The sequence below is a fragment of the Salmo salar genome, chromosome 12, assembly GCF_965601325.2.
Source record: "Salmo salar chromosome 12, fSalSal1, whole genome shotgun sequence".
NCBI lineage: Eukaryota > Metazoa > Chordata > Actinopteri > Salmoniformes > Salmonidae > Salmo > Salmo salar.
In genome coordinates this window covers 49076280-49092535 of record NC_138302.1, presented here as the reverse complement: position 1 = coordinate 49092535, position 16256 = coordinate 49076280, and the positions used below count along the sequence as shown (strand labels likewise).

General features: G+C 44.3%; 1 protein-coding gene across 2 annotated transcripts in view; it reads left to right on the top strand.

Moving 5' to 3' along the window:
* The first annotated feature begins 2261 nt into the window (after positions 1 to 2261).
* Positions 2262 to 16256, top strand: part of lhfpl4a (LHFPL tetraspan subfamily member 4a) — a 64563-nt gene continuing 50568 nt past the window's right edge. For both annotated transcript variants that reach the window (XM_014132153.3, XM_014132152.3), the window contains exon 1: positions 2262 to 3381. In XM_014132153.3, coding sequence (XP_013987628.1) covers positions 2976 to 3381 — 406 coding nt within the window. In that variant the 5' untranslated portion in view covers positions 2262 to 2975. The remainder of the gene's footprint in view (positions 3382 to 16256) is intronic.

Sequence of the window (16256 nt, the reverse complement as noted above, 5' to 3'; positions counted from 1 at the left end):
GGAGGGCTGGTGAACGACACAAAGAGAGCGCTGACCGCCACCGCAGTGAAGCCCCCGTGTTTAACCCGGGGGACAGAGTCTGGCTCTCAACCCGGAACCTGCCCCTCTGCCTGCCCTGCCGGAAGCTGGGTCCGCGGTTTGTGGGGCCGTTCAAAGTCCTGAGGAGGATAAACGAGGTGTGTTACAGGTTACAACTCCCTTCATATTACCGCATTAACCCCTCGTTTCATGTGTCTCTCCTCAGGCCGGTGGTAGCTGGTCCGCTGCAGGACGATGAGGTGCTGGAGGTCCCCCAGCCCCCCCTGGACATCAGGGGGGCCCCGGCGTACACAGTCCGAGCCATCCTGGACTCCCGACGTCGGGTTGGGGGCCTGCAGTACCTCGTGGACTATGAGGGGTACGGTCCGGAGGAGAGGTGCTGGGTTCCGGCAGTGGACGTTCTGGATCCACCTATGCTGCAGGAATTCCACCGTCGCCGTCCGGATCGGCCGGCACCCCGCCCTCCGGGCCGTCCCCGAGGCCGGCGTCGGCAGGGAAGGGGTAATCTCACAGTATCCAACGAAGGTGGCGCCGGTCGTCGTCGCCGGCCTATTAGCTGCCACCGATCTATGTTTCTGTGTCTTTTGGTTTTGTCTGTCTATCCCGCACCTGTTTCGTGTCTGTCATTAGTGGGGGGTTATTTAGTGTGTATTTTCAGTTTGGGTTCTCGTGCGGGATTGTTTATTGTCCACTCAGGACAGTTGTGTGTGTGGCCTGTTTCGCTGGCCTGTGTACGATTTATTGCCGGGCTGCGCCCTGTGCGCTTTTCCTCGTGTTTTCTTTTGGGAATGTGTTTTCCTGGCGGACTTATTTAAGCGCCCTGTGCCTTTCGGCTATTGTCTTTTGTTTACCGTGGCATTAAAACACTGTTGCTCCGGCCCTCTGTCTCCTGCGCCTGATTCCGCATCTCCACTAGTCCTAGAAATCCGTGACAGCTATATTGTATTTACTTCGCCACCATGGCCTTTTTTGCCTTTACCTCCCTTATCTCACCTCATTTGCTCACTTTGTATATAGACTTCTTTTTCTACTATATTACTGACTGTATGTTTGTTTTACTCCATGTGTAACTCTGTGTTGTTGTATGTGTCAAACTGCTTTGCTTTATCTTGGCCAGGTTGCAATTGTAAATGAGAACTTCTTCTCAACTTGCCTACCTGGTTAAATAAAGGTGAAATAAAAATTTAAAAATAAAATTTCACCCACTGGAGAGTCAAGCCCATCCAATCAGAATAAGTTTTTCCCCACAAAAGGGCTTTATTACTGACAGAAACACTCCTCTGTTTCATCAGCTGTCCGTGTGGCCGGTCTCAGACAATCCTGCAGGTGAAGAAACCGGATGTGGAGGTCCCGGGCTGGCTTAGTGTTGAGGTCGGTTGGACGTACTGCCAAATTCTCTAAACCGACATTGGAGGTGGCTTATGTTAGATAAATTAACATTAAATTCTCTGGCCACAGCTCTGGTGGACATTCCTGCAATCAGCATGCCAATTGTACGCTCCCTCAAAACTGCACATTTTAAAGTGGCCTTTTACTGTCCCCAGCACAAGGTGCATTTGTGTAATGATCATGCTGTTTAATCAGCTTCTTGATATGCCATACATGTCAGGTGGATGGATTATCTTGGCAAAGGATAAATGCTCACTAACAGGGATGTAAACAAATTTGTGTACACAATTTGAGAGAAATAAGCTTTTTGTGCATATGGAACATTTCTGGGATCTTTTATTTCAGCTCATGACACATGGTACCAACACCTTACATGTTGCGTTCATATGTTCATATTTTTGTTCAGTATATATAGCACCAAAAAGGGATCCCCTATGGTTAAAAGCAAAATAACCCTTATTTGGCACTATATGTAACCATTTGTTTTTAGTGTGCAGGATGCAATGTGGTTAGAAAATTAACCAACTTGACGTTGCCTTTAAATCATTGCCATGTTTTAACACCTATTAATTATTTTGTCAAAGGATTAGTAGACCAGCAGGTTTTGTTTAGCCCTGTAAGTCCCCGTATCCCCGTATAGTCCCCATCCATGCACCATTTTACAATTGTTTTCTCTGTAGGCTATACATCAACTTGTGTTTGGTTGGGAATTGAGAATTACCAGTGAGGTATGGACACTGGAGGCGTTCACATTTCTGCAATATTCAAACGTGTGCGCGCCATCATCGACAACTCTCAACATCCCCCGGTGAGCGTGATCGCGCGGAGAAGAGAGGCGGAGGAGAGAGCGAGAGGGAAAACCAGGAGATAGTATGAAAACCCACGACCATGGGGTCTTGTATGTACAGTGATACGACTAAAGCCCATCTTTTCTCGTCTTCATTCTTCAAAGGACAAGTATCGGTCTCTTTTTCCAGATGTATGTAACAAAATGACAGGCGTTCGTAACGAATGCTCCCGTTTTCCTTATATCTCAATTCGTTCGCGGAAGATTCATCAGTGGGGCTCGGCAGCGCTGCTTGTCTCTCATTTGAACCGTTCGATCTAATGGGAGTGGTATAGCTTCATTATTAACACTCTGACGGTGGTGGTGAATGGCAAATAATGTGTCTAATCCAGTTTTTCCAAGACCATTGTTTTGTGCAATGTGAGCTTGATCGACTCTGCTGTGTCGTTACGTGTTGAGAGGAGGGAGGGTCTTCCCCATCATTGTTGAATCACGCTTCGGGCTTAACGCTTCGGTCTTCCGTCATTTGGAAACCATTTGGATGTGAGACTAAATAAAGCCAGAAACCTGGACCTTGACCTGGGGAGACAGTGGACCTGGGGAGACAGTGCAGACCTTTGTGTAATTTTTATGAGAACATTTTTATCTCCATATTTTAGAGACCCCGGAGTGTGCATATATCAAAAGCGTTGCTGAGGGACCATTGAAGAAGATAGGGGGGAGACGAGGAGATTACGAGGTAACGCCAGGGGTGGGGAAAATGCTGCCTTCGCAAGAAGCCTCCAAGATTTACCATGACAACTACATGCGGAATTCGCGGGCCATTGGGGTTCTGTGGGCTATTTTCACCATATGTTTGGCCATTATTAACGTGGTGGTGTTCATTCAGCCCTACTGGATTGGGGACAGCGTGAACACCCCACACGCCGGCTACTTCGGCTTGTTTCACTACTGCGTGGGCACTGGGAACTCCAACCGGGAGCTCACCTGCCAAGGAACCTTCGCCGAATTCAGCAGCATCCCTTCGAGCGCATTTAAAGCGGCAACCTTCTTCGTGTTGCTGTCCATGGTGCTGATCTTGGGATGCATCGCCTGCTTCATCCTCTTCTTCTTCTGCAACACCGCCACTGTCTACAAGACCTGCGCTTGGATGCAGCTGCTATGTGGTAAGATATTGGCGTTTGGGTAGCAACCACCACGGATGGGGCAATTCATGTATTCTGCTCACAAACATTGAGGGGTCCATTACTTTCCTCACTGTTCAACAACACCTGGATGTGCTGTTGTAGCTTACTGTGTGTGTGTGTGTGTGTGTGTGTGTGTGTGTGTGTGTGTGTGTGTGTGTGTGTGTGGTGTGTGTGTGTGTGTGTGTGGTGGTGTGTGTGTGTGTGTGTGTGGTGTGTGTGTGTGTGTGGTGGGGCTTGTATTACTATCGTCGTGGGTACCGGAAATCCCTAAAAGTCCCCAAAAGGATAGTAAAACAAGGAAAATTCTCTCTCATGGGGACATTTCCGAAATCCCTACGAGGACAAAGGCTATTTTAAGATTAGGGGTTAGGTTTAGGGTTAGGATTACAATTAGGGTTAGGATTAGAATGATGGTTAGACATTATGGTTAGGGTTTAAGATTAGGGTAAGGGATAAGGTTAGGGTTAGGGAAAATAGGATTTTCAATGGAAAGTAAAACATATGGCGTGTGGGCTGTGTGTGTGTGAGAGAGAGAGAGAGAGAGTGAGTGAGATAGAGAGAGCGAGAAACAGAGAGGGGGAAACCCCTTGACGATCAAACCCCTTGCCGATTCAAGTTTTAATCTTTATCACTGTGGCCACGTGACATCGGGGATGAAACAAATTGTTATAGTGTAATTACATGAAATTATGCCCATTAACTTCCTTGGGAAGTATTGCAACAGCGATCACAGTTTCTATGTTTGTGGCCAAGTGCCCATATAGCCATAGCCTACACCATTCCTGATTTTAATACCTGATATTTTTCACATAATCTTGGTCAAGTTAATTTAGTTCTCATCATTGGGAACGCACAGTTGAATTCCTGTCGTGGTTTCTTGAATTCCTGTCGTGGTTTCAAACTGGATTTCTGCGTAATTACATGCGTATAACATGGCAATGACACTAGTGTATATAGCTCTGTCACGACCATGAATCAGACAATTTAATATGATATAATATTATTAGCTTTTTTGATTCGTTTTGAATGGAACCCAGTGAAGGACGTGTAAAACAAAATGGTGATTTGTCTGGCATCAAAAAAGCCATATGAGCTCTGTTCGTTGTTCTTTATTTTACTGAGAGAATTCAGCCAACAACACAAATAACTGTGACAGGTGACAGCTTTTGACTTTGTTTGGAATCCCTGGCCTCGGTTTCCAGGATTGTATTTAAACTTTTGTGAAAGAAACATGGGATTTCTGTCGCTGTGCGGTGCGGTTCATGCACCTTGTCTGAGCGAGCGACGCGCGCACACACACACAGAGAGGGAACAGATTGTCTCAGCTCAAGTGTAGTGTACTTGCCACACGCACGCCAACTCACATTATGCGCTCAGTCGAACGGTAGCCCGTCATACATCTCAAATTGCACTAACCCCTAATTAATTAGACACAGTGCAATTTAATTCGCTCTAAATGTGTGTAGCCACCGACTGTGAATTCAGATAAGAGTTGCGTGAGACGTGCATGTAGTTGAGAAAGTCAAAGTGCGGATTTGAGAGTGAGATTTGGAAATGGATGGTGAGTATTAGCTTTGATATTTCTTGGTGTAATTGCGCACGCATGCACGTGCACACACACACGCGCGCGCACACACACACACTTCACAGCATTGGCAAAATTGGGGGATTCGGGAAACCTCAATCTGCTGTTGCACTATTGTTCTGCTTCAAAGTTATAGTATTGGAGAAGGCATGGGGTGCACAGGAGAGGGAGGAATATGGTGGACTCAGTACCTCTTCAAATCAAATTTCTCCTAATTTTCTGCTCTGCCAAGTCACTGTCTCAAGAGAGGGAGGGAAGTAGAGAAATGGAAAGGGAACGAGAGAGAGAGTGGGGGGGGCAGGGGGAGATGGCATAAGGTAGACATTCATTCACAGCTGGATGACACTGGGATAGGATATACTGGAACCAAGGCCTTGTTCAAAGGTAGTGCACTATAAAGGGAATAGGATTCCATTTGTGATGCTACATATCAATTTAATGCTAAGCTGTGGAGTTCCATCAGCACCTCTGTCACCAGGAATGTAACAGTAGGCAACAGACTCATTTCAATGCACTCCAGCTTTACTGATAGCAGGATGTTTTCATTCAGTGTAATGTTATTCTATAGAATTCTAGAAAAGCAAAGGTATACAGTGCCTTCGGAAAGTATTCAGACCCCTTGACTTTTTCCACATATTGTTACGTTACAGCCTTATTTTAAAATTGTTTAAATAAAAAAATGTATCAGCAATCTACACACAATACCCCATAATGACAAAGCGAAAACAGGTTTTTAGAAATGTTTGCTAATTTATTAAAAATAAAAAACAGAAATACCTTATTTGCATAAGTATTCAGACCCTTTGCTATGAGTCTCGAAATTCAGCTCAGATGCATCCTGTTTCCATTTATCATCCTTGAGATGTTTCTACAACTTGATTGGAGTCCACCTGTGGTAAATTCAATTGATTGGACATGATTTGGAAAGGCACACATCTGTCTAAATAAGGTCCCACAGTTGACAGTGCATGTCAGAGTACAGGGTACAGAGTACAGCTTATGTAAATGTGATATTTCTGGGTGGGGTTTTCTTCATATAAATTAGCAAACATTTTGTCACGACTTCCGCCGAAGTTGGTCCCTCTCCTTGTTCGGGCTCCTTTGGTTTTGTCCTGTCTTCCATCACACCTGGTTCCAATCCCATCAATTACATGTTGTGTATTCAACCCTCTGTTCCCCCTCATGTCCTTCTCGGTGATTGTTTATTGTAAGTGCTTGTTGATTGTCTTGGTGTGCGTCGGGTTATTTTTATTATTATTTTTATTAAACTACGCCGTTTGGAAACACAGTTTTGTTCTCCTGCGTCTGACTTCTCTGCCGCCAGTACGCACTCCTTACACATTTCCAAAAATCAGTTTTTCCTTTTCATTATGGGTTATTGTGTGTAGATTGACGAGGGGAAAAAAACGTTAAAATCAATTTTAGAAAAAGGCTGTAACGTAACAAAATGTGGAAAAAGTCAAGGGGTCTGAATGTTTTTCGAAGGCACTGTCCATGTAGTTCCGTTTCTCATGCAGTGTGCTTACCTTTTTATCCCCCAGCTTCAGTTTCCCCCTTTCTGCCATAAGGTTATGTTTGACATGACATAACATGGAATGGGTTTTTAGGGGCTCCTACAGTATAACCATTTCACACGATCGTACTGAACCAAGCCAAACGTGTTGGATATTTACTTTTCACCTTTTCCGCATGGTTCCAGCTACTACGGTGGGCCAGCTCAGTACAGCTTGGTTTGGCTATACTCGGTTCGGTTGTAGTATGAAAAGCTCTCTACTAGCCGCAAATGTAGTGTCTTATTTTCCTCTTTCCCCCTACACTCTCTCTTACTCTGTCGCTCCTCCTCTTCCTTCCCTCTGGTCCAGGGATGGGAAACTGACCCCCTTTGTACACCTACGGATCGCCCCCCCTCCCCCCACACACACATTTTGTTACGTTACAGCTTTATTCAAAAATGTATTCCATTAATTTTTCCCTCAACAATCTACACACAATACAACACAATGACAAAGCAAAAACAGGTTTTTAGACATTTTTGCTAATTTATATATATAAAAAAACAACTAAGTATTCAGACCCTTTGCTATGAGACCGAGAACCCGATGGTCACTCTGACAGAGCTCCAGAGTTCCTCTGTGGAGATAGGAGAACCTTCCAGAAGGACAACCATATCTGCAGCACTCCACCAATCAGGCCTTTATCGTATAGTGGCCAGACGGAAGCTACTCCTCAGTAAAAGGCACATGACAGCCCGCTTGGAGTTTGCCAAAAGGCACCTAAAGGACTCACACCATGAGAAACAAGATTCTCTAGTCTGATGAAACCAAGATTAAATTATTTGGCCTGAATGCCAAGCGTCATGTCTGGAGGAAACCTGGCACCATCTCTACGGTGAAGCATGGTGGTGGCAGCATCATGCTGTGGGGATGTTTTCATCGGCAGGGACTGGAAGACGAGTCAGGCTTGAGGGAAAGATGAATGGAGCAAAGTACAGAGAGATCCTTGATGAAATCCTGCTCCAGAGCACTCAGAACTGGGGTGAAGGTTCACCTTCCAACAGGAAAACAACCCTAAGCACACAGCCAAGACAACGCAGGAGTGGCTTAGGGACAAGTCTCTGAATATCCATGAGTGGCCCAACCAGAGCACGGACTTGAACCCGATCGAACATCTCTGGAGAGATCTGAAAATAGCTGTGCAGCGACGCTCCCCAACCAACCAGACAGAGCTTGAGAGGATCTGTGACAAGCTTGTAGCGTCATACCCAAGAAGATTTATTTGTAATATATTTACAAAAATGTCTGAAAACCTGTCATTATGGAGTATTGCGTGTAGATTCATGAGAGGGAAAAAAATATTTTATCCATTTTAGAATAAGGCTGTAATGTAACAATACTTTTTCGAATGCACTGTACATTTTATTGTGCATCAGCAGTTTTTCTCCTATGTCAGTCACTGGCAGTCACTCAATTAGCCCATGTCAGCAATTTTTTGTTGATATTGATTTTTTAGCGGCCAACTGTCTAAACTTGTATTAATCATGATTTAATTACCGACTGGGGGGCCCCAATATCATATTTAAAACTGCCCCAAATTTCTCTCCGCCCCATGGCAAAATTAGTAGAATTGCATTAAATTAGTTAGAAAATTGTTAAATCCTCTCTCTACCCCATGGTAAAATATGTACAATTGCAGCAAACCAGCTTTGACATAATTTTTTTTTTAAATGGCCATTGGCAAAAATGTGTTATCGGGTGTCAATATGGTGGTCGCTAAAATGTTTTGCTCACAATGGGAGAGGGGGGTGGGAGGCAACAACATTTATCTTAAGGCCCCCAAAAGGCTAGGGCTGGCTCTGACTGCATGTGTGGGTATGGATGTGTGTACGCAGATCCGCGAGCCACTGCGGGCCCTAATGATGAGTTTCCAATTTTTGTGGCCCCCACCCCCATTAAAGTTGTCCATCCCTGCTCTGGTCTATCCTTTGTCTTTCCCAGGATGCGACGTGTTGCGACGTGTGTATCATCAGGTAGACAGACGGTATGAAACTGTGGCTGTTCTCGCTGTACATTCGTTTTGCACCTTCTGTCTCTTTCGCATGGAACAAGCTCAGAGGACTATTGTCGTCGCGTTCGATCTCTGCTTTTAGCACTTGTGCTTTTCTTTTTCCTTTTTAAATCAACATATTTTTTTTGTAGTGGACTACTTTGGCAGCTGCTCAAAACTGAAGGACAAAAACCTGTAATTAGAGCTGCTCTTGCAGGAGTACTGATTCTATGTATTAGCCTTCCTCATCCTCTACTGACTACATGCCTTCTATACCCAAAGTATAGCTGTCTTCAATCATGAGAGCAAGTACGTTTCGAGCATGTAGCAATGAGTGAAATCCTCCAATAGACTTCTGTAAGAAAATGGAGGGAAGACTACAATAAGGCACTCTGGACTGGTGCAGGCCTAGATGACATTGCTTAAAAAGTAGAACGGTTATTGGCAACATTCTTTTAAAAAATGTAGTAGGCTACTACAGTGTATTTCTGCAAATGTCTTTTTTTTATACTAGTACAAGCTCAGCAGTAACTCAGTTATCTCTAAAAGATAGGCCGCATAGGTGGTTTGCTGGGTCAGTGCAAAATAATGCAGACAAGTTCAATGAGATGTTGACGGTCGGCTGGAAAGGTGCCAACAAGTGTACAGACGGGCAGCATTTCTCCCAGTGACAGTTTTCCTTCAGTATTTGTGGACTGAGAAGTTAAAGGCCCAGTGCAGTCAAAATCCTGTGTTTTGTATCATATTGTACAACAGCTGTAAAAGTGTGATAAAAAAAAAAAAAAAAATCGCTGTTATTTCCTGATAGTTGCTGGTTGAAAATACAATCTACACAGGACATTCTAATCAGCAGGTTTGCCTGGGCGGGACATTCAGCTTTCCAGGGTGACATCACCCTGTGGTAAATTGGTTAATTTGATATTGAAATAAAAACGCCTGCATTGGGACTTTGGACTTTTGATGATATCAATGGGTAGAATTTTTCTACAAAACATAGAAATGCGCCATTTTCACATTTGTAGACACTGGAGATAATGAAAATGAATGTCACGGCTGTTCGAATGATCGGACCAAAATGCAGCGTCGGTTTCGTTCCACATATTTATTTGACAGTGAAACTTAATGCGATACAAAAAATAAACTGAAGGAACAAAACAACAAACTGTGACGCTGGAGGCACAAACACACTCACAAAATATAATCACCCACAAAACACAAGTGGGACAAACATCAACTTAAATATGACCTCCAATTAGAGACAACGACAACCGGCTGCCTCTAATTGGAGGTCATGCCAAACAAAAAAACAACCTAGAAATACAAAACTAGAAACTAAACATAGAAATACAAAAATGGACGAACACCCCCTGTCACACCCTGACCTACTCTACCATAGAAAATAACAACTTACTATGGTCAGGACGTGACAATGAGGTTGAAAAGTGGTGGAATTGCTCTTTTAAAGGCACTATTTTACAAACACATTTTACAATGTTGTAATCTTAAGAGAGACTCATTGCCATACCATGTCAAGAAATGGGCCATATCCAGGTATTTACAGTAGCTTTACGTAATGACACCACTGTGAGACCCCCTGTAAATGTTAGGTTGGATAATATGGTCCTATCTTATTAGACACATACGGGAGTCACGATTTCGTGTTGTCACCTTCAGCGGTGGCATTGTAGCTGTCTTTGCGTCTGTCTGTGTGCGTGGGAGAGAATGTAGTTCCATCATCGACTGAGAGCTCACCATAACCATTCAGAGACAGAGCGATAAATAGGCCTAGAGGACGAGGAACACGAGGAACACGAGGTATGAGGTAATTCATGAAATGATCCACACTCACCTGGTCCCTTCACACACACACACTCTCTCTCTCTCTCTCTCTCTCTCTCTCTCTCTCAATAGAGAGGAATCTTCATGTGCACTAATATTATATATAGGCCTAATTCAATTGCTGATATAAACCATCTGAGGAAGTGGAAACTGAAAACTATAAATACATTGAGTGACATGGCGTTCCAGGTGAAGCTGGCTGAGATAATGCGAAGAGTGTGCAAAGCTGTCATCAAGGCAAAGGATGGCTACTTTGAAGAATCTCAAATATAAAATATATTTTGATTTGTTTAACACGTTTTTGGTTACTAAATGATTCCATTTGTGTTCTTTCATAGTTTTGATGTCTTCACTTATATTCTACAATGTATAAAATAGTAAAAATAAAGAAAAACCCTTGAATGAGTAGGTGTGTCCAAACTTTTGACTGGTACTGTATGTAAATTGTAAAGTATTTTTTTCCGTAATGTTTTTTTTCATTATGTGTCGGACCCCAGTAAGACTAGCTGTCACCATTGGCGTCGGCTAATGGGGATCCTAATAAATTAAATTAAATTAGAAACATTTTAAAATCATCAATGTTATATTGGAAACAAAAGCCTGTGTAGTTTTTGCGGTCTGACACTGGGATTGATTATGAAAATGCGATAAAGCACTGCACCAAAGCTAACACTTTGGTTCACAGACCTTAAGTCAGATTGAAATGTTAACTTACATTTCAACATACAAGGGGTGAGGGTCCAGGAGTTCCTTCATTGTTTACCGTTTACTGCCTCTTATCTTTCCATCCCTGCACCTTTTACTCTCTCTCTCACTCTTTCCATCTTTGTGCTTCTTTCTCTCTCCCTCCCTTCCATCTCTCGATCAACAACCTCATGGAAATGGCTGTTGTATGGAGAGTATGTTGTGCCAAATGAGCCAACCAAAGAAAGAACAAATGAATGAACGAACTAACAAACGACAGAGAAAGATGCGGAATGATAACACGAGATTAGAAGGACAGAATCAAGAACAAAAGAAGGGAGAGGGGAAAGTAAAAGAGGGAAAGAAACTGGGCGAAAATGGGAGTATGTTGTGGCTCTGTGTGGGTGCCAGTGGGGACCCTGTTAATGCAGATTTAAGCTCGAATCAGAGGGGGTGCCTGCCCGGGGTTTCACATCGTGGCAGCCCACTCTCCCTCCCATAATCCTCTCCTTTCCCCCAGACGTTAAGCCTCCGCCAATTACTGTACACTCCCCACGAAACCCCATTATCGATGGCAGATCACCGCCGAACGGCACACACACACACACACATACACACACACACCTCCCAGGGTAGAGGAGAGAGGGAAGAGGGGTGAAATAGAGAAGGAGAGGAGAAGGAAGCAGAGAGGGAAAGTGGAGTACAAGTTAAATTCATTGGCAGGGGCTTTTGGAACAGTTCAGCGTTAAGGGCAATGTAGTGAAGAGGAGTTGACAGGTAATTGTCTGGATGTGTGTAATCAATATGTACAGTATTTCTGTCTCACTAATAAGAGATAAGTGAGGGGTTGCTGTGAATGTGTGTGCATTTGTGTTTCTTGAGGGGGTTCAATAGGTTTGTTGATATTTTCAAGCAGAATGGAGCCTCAGAAGCCCTCTGTGAAATGTGTGTGGAAGAGAGAATAGAAAAGAATGCTTTTTGATGTTTATGTTTGAGTGTGTGTGTGTGTGTGTGTGTGTGTGTGTGTGTGTGTGTGTGTGTGTGTGTGTGTGTGTGTGTGTGTGTGTGTGTGTATAAGAGAGGGAGCAGCCTAATGGGATTGGATATGGGCCTAATGCGCTCAGGCCGGGCGGAGATGATAGTTTAATCAGCTCTGTGGTGCGGTTCTGAGTTGGGGCCTCCCCTCTTCACTAGGCTCTGTGGTGGAGCTCCGCTGTGTGCCAGGCTGCTGACTGGCAGACCAGACACTTGCCCAGTCAGGGACGGTAGAGGGACAGCTGCTCCACACCGGAGCCCAGGACCAGGCCAGCACTTAAACTCCTCACGTAAGGAGAGAGGGAAGGGGGGAAAGAGAGGGAAGGAGGGAAAGATAGCGAAGTGATCCGTTTTCAAGAAGGTAGGTGTGTGTCGCACATGAGGGGTTGCTGTCTCTTCACAGGAGAGGCATTTTACTGTCTTTTTTTCCCTCCATCAAAATGCGGAAAAATACAGGAACCTTCTCGCTAGCTACAGTATGATTGGCTGAGATAATGGATGGGCTGGACATGCCGGGAGATGAGTTTGTATTGGTCTTCCATGTAGCATGCGTCTGTCTATAACATGAGCTGCTCAGTATGTTGATAATCCTTTCTATTGTGGCTTTTTTTTAAAGATTTAACGTTAGCCACTGAGAACTACAAAAGTTTAGGTACTTTTCTCAAAAACATTGATGCCCTGAATTTAGCAGGCGCTATTGACAGATCAGTTGGAAAAAAGTTATGATGGGCTACTTTCTACACATGCCACGGTCAGTGTGAACCGGAGAGACTTGACACAACGCTGGCCTAACAAGATGTAGATACAAATAAAACAGAGTTAAATTGTTCCAGTCTGCCGTGAAGCGTTCATCCATGTATACGGGTAAGAGTCTAGCTACTATTTTCAGATATTATAATTTTGTCAGAACGTCGTTTTCATTTGCAAGTTAAAGCATACTGTTAGGTAGCTAGCGAACGTTAGCTTGCTGGCTCGCTAGCTAACTTTACGTGTATGATCTGTGTAGTAATATTATTCAAATCAGAAATCCATTTCCATTGCTAGTTATAGCCTGTTAGCTAGCTAGCGAACATTAGACCTAGTTGGTTAGCTTTAGCTAACTGCAGATTCATACTTCAGCTATGACAATCAGTTTGTGTTGGTAGTCGTATGAGTTGGCATTATGCCGGTTCATTGTTTGGCTTGCTAAATAGCTCACAAAACGGCTATATGGACTGAGTTGACCCTTGGATTTTATTCTTATCTCTATGCACACTCACACGGCCCTACACGCTACGCACGCTAATGTCTAAACCAAAAACTCCACTTCGCCAAATGATTACATGACCAATCAAGTTAGCCAGGTGTGTCTGGGGGTGATTAGGGCCATCTATTGTATGGCCGTGTTCACGCCCTTAGCAGAAGTCATCGCGGTTAGATGGGAATTATCTTCCCCATGTGGCTGCCACAGTCAAGCACAACCTACCCCTGTTTCCTGACATCGTCGAAGCATTGACAGCAACCTGGTCCAACCCGCATTCAGCTAAACTGATGCTGCACGGCTGTGCCCCGTTCATGGATCTGTGGGGGATGGAGGGGGCAGGGCTGGTGCACATGCCTCCTGAGGATAGAAAGCTAGCTAGCTACCTAGCCCCGTTGGCTAACAAGGGCATGCTAATGCGAATCCTACGCTCCCTAACAAGCACTGTCACTTTTCGGCTGCTCAGCTGGATAAGGTGTATCATGCAGAGGGGGTGGCTGCCCAATCTCTCTCGTCTGTCACTATGCTGGAGGAGCACACACACACACAGGCACAGCTTTGGCCGCAGGAAAGCTCCGCACAGAGCTCCTGGATGAGATCCTTGTTACAGCCAACTTCATTCTGCGCATGTCCCGGTACACCATTCTGGCGAGGAAGATCATGGGAACTACTGTGGTGGGAGAGCGTAATTCTCCCACAGGGTTGTTTGGTTCAACTCTGGAGGCAATGCAGGTCCGGTTCGAGGCCAAAAATAAGCAGTGGTAGTCACACATTTTTGCCAGGGTGCCACATTGGCAGGATTCAATCACTGAGAGAGCCGCCACCTTACAGCGTTAACCGCAAATTAAAATGACATGTCTCAATTAAGTAGTTTTGTTTGCTAATGTAATATTTGTTATAAAAATGCACTCCAAATACAGCACATAAAACAAATAGCCATGTATAGCCATAAAAAAGAAATAAAAAAGAAATAGCCATGTATAGCCATGTACCCCAATATAAGAGCAAACCTGCTTAATAGCCTGCTTAATAGCTTAAAACGCTGTTTTGCATAATCCTGCTATTTTCATCTTGCCTTGGCTCTTTCTGTAATTCCGCCCCAATTTTTGGGCTACCTAAGAGGAAAGGCCAATGTTACAGAGGCACGATTAATGCGAAGGGAGAACAAGCCACCTCTTCCATCCATTCTACTGGACAATATAGAGTCACTTGATAATATGATGGATGACCTCCGATCGCTGATTTGCTACCAACGGGATTCTCGAAACTGCCATATTCTCTGCTTTTCTGAAACATGGTTCGCGGACAAGACAGCCCTCGTGGCTATCCAACTCGATGGATTCTCCATTCACCATGCTGACAGTACAGTGGAGTCAGGGAAATTGAGGGGATGGGATTGCCTCTTCATCAACAACAACTGATGTGCAGACTCAAGTGCGGTGGAAGTGTCGACCCATTGTTCACCCATCTTGGAATACCTGATGGTCAAATTCCAACCTTTTAACCTCCCAGGGGGGTTTTCAGCCAAGCAGGAAAATGTACATCCAGAGGGTGCTTTTCTGGTTGCCAGCGATTTTAATTCCACGTCATTAAGACACGTGATGCCCAACTTCCATCAACAAGTCTCTCTCGCCACTAGGGACGATAAAGGCCTAGATTACAGTTCTTCTACCCACAAGCAAGCATACAAGGCCCTCCCTCGTCCGCCATTCGGCAAATCAGATAATGACTCCATACTCCTGCTTTCTGTTTACAAGCAGAAGCTCAAACAGGAATTAACCGTGACTCGCTCTGTTGAGAAATGGTCTGCAGAATCAGAGATTATGCTACAGGAATGCTTTGCTAGCGCTAATTGGAATATGTTTTGGGACTTTGCCGATAACATCAACGAGCTAACCACCTCCTTCACTGGCTTCATTAGGAAATGCGTACGAGCCCCCCTGTGGCTCAGTTGGTAGAGCATGGTGTTTGCAACGCCAGCATGGTGTGTGCAACGCCAGGGTTGTGGGTTCGATTCCCACGGGGGGCCAGTACAAAAAAAATGCATGAAATGAAATGAATGTATTCACTACTGTAAGTCGCTCTGGATAAGACCGTCTGCTAAATTACGTAAATGTAAATGTAAAAATGCATCAGCAACGTTGTCCCCACAGTCAAGGTTCGCTGCTTCCCCAATCAAAGCCCTGGATCAATGCTGATTTTGGCACTAAACTAAAGGATAGGGCTAACTCACACAGGGCTATCGCAGACAACCATGAGGCTACAGCTGAGGTCAGGAACAAGTTCAAGAAGCCCCGCTATGACCTCTGCAAAGTCATCAAATGAGCAAAAATACAATGTAGGATTAAGGTGGAATCATATTACACAGGCTCTATTTGCCGAATATAACAGGTGTAGACCTTACTGTGAAATATTTACTTACAAGCTGTTAACCGACAATGCAGTTTTAAGAAAAATACGAGTTAAGAAAAGATTTACTCAATAAATTAAAGTTTAAAAAAGTTACACAATAAAATAACAATAACGAGGCTATATATACAGGGGTACCGGTACTGAGTCAATGTGGATACAATGGATACAGGTCGCGGTAATTAAGGTAATATGTACAGTACATATAGGTAGGGGTAAAGTGACTATGCATAGATAATAAAAAGCAAGTAGCAGGAGCATAAAAAAGTGGGGGAGTCAATGCAAATAGTCTGGGTAGCCATTTGATTAGCTGTTGAGCAGTCTTATGGCTTAGGGTAGAAACTGTTATGGAGCCTTTTGGACCTGGACTTGGCGCTCCGGTACCGCTTGCCGTAAGGTAGCAGAGAGAACAATCTATGACTAGGGTGGCTGGAGTCTTTGGCAATTTCTAAGGCCTTCCTCTGACACCGCCTGGTATAGAGCTCCAGGATGGCAGGAAGCTTGGCCCTAGTGATGTAC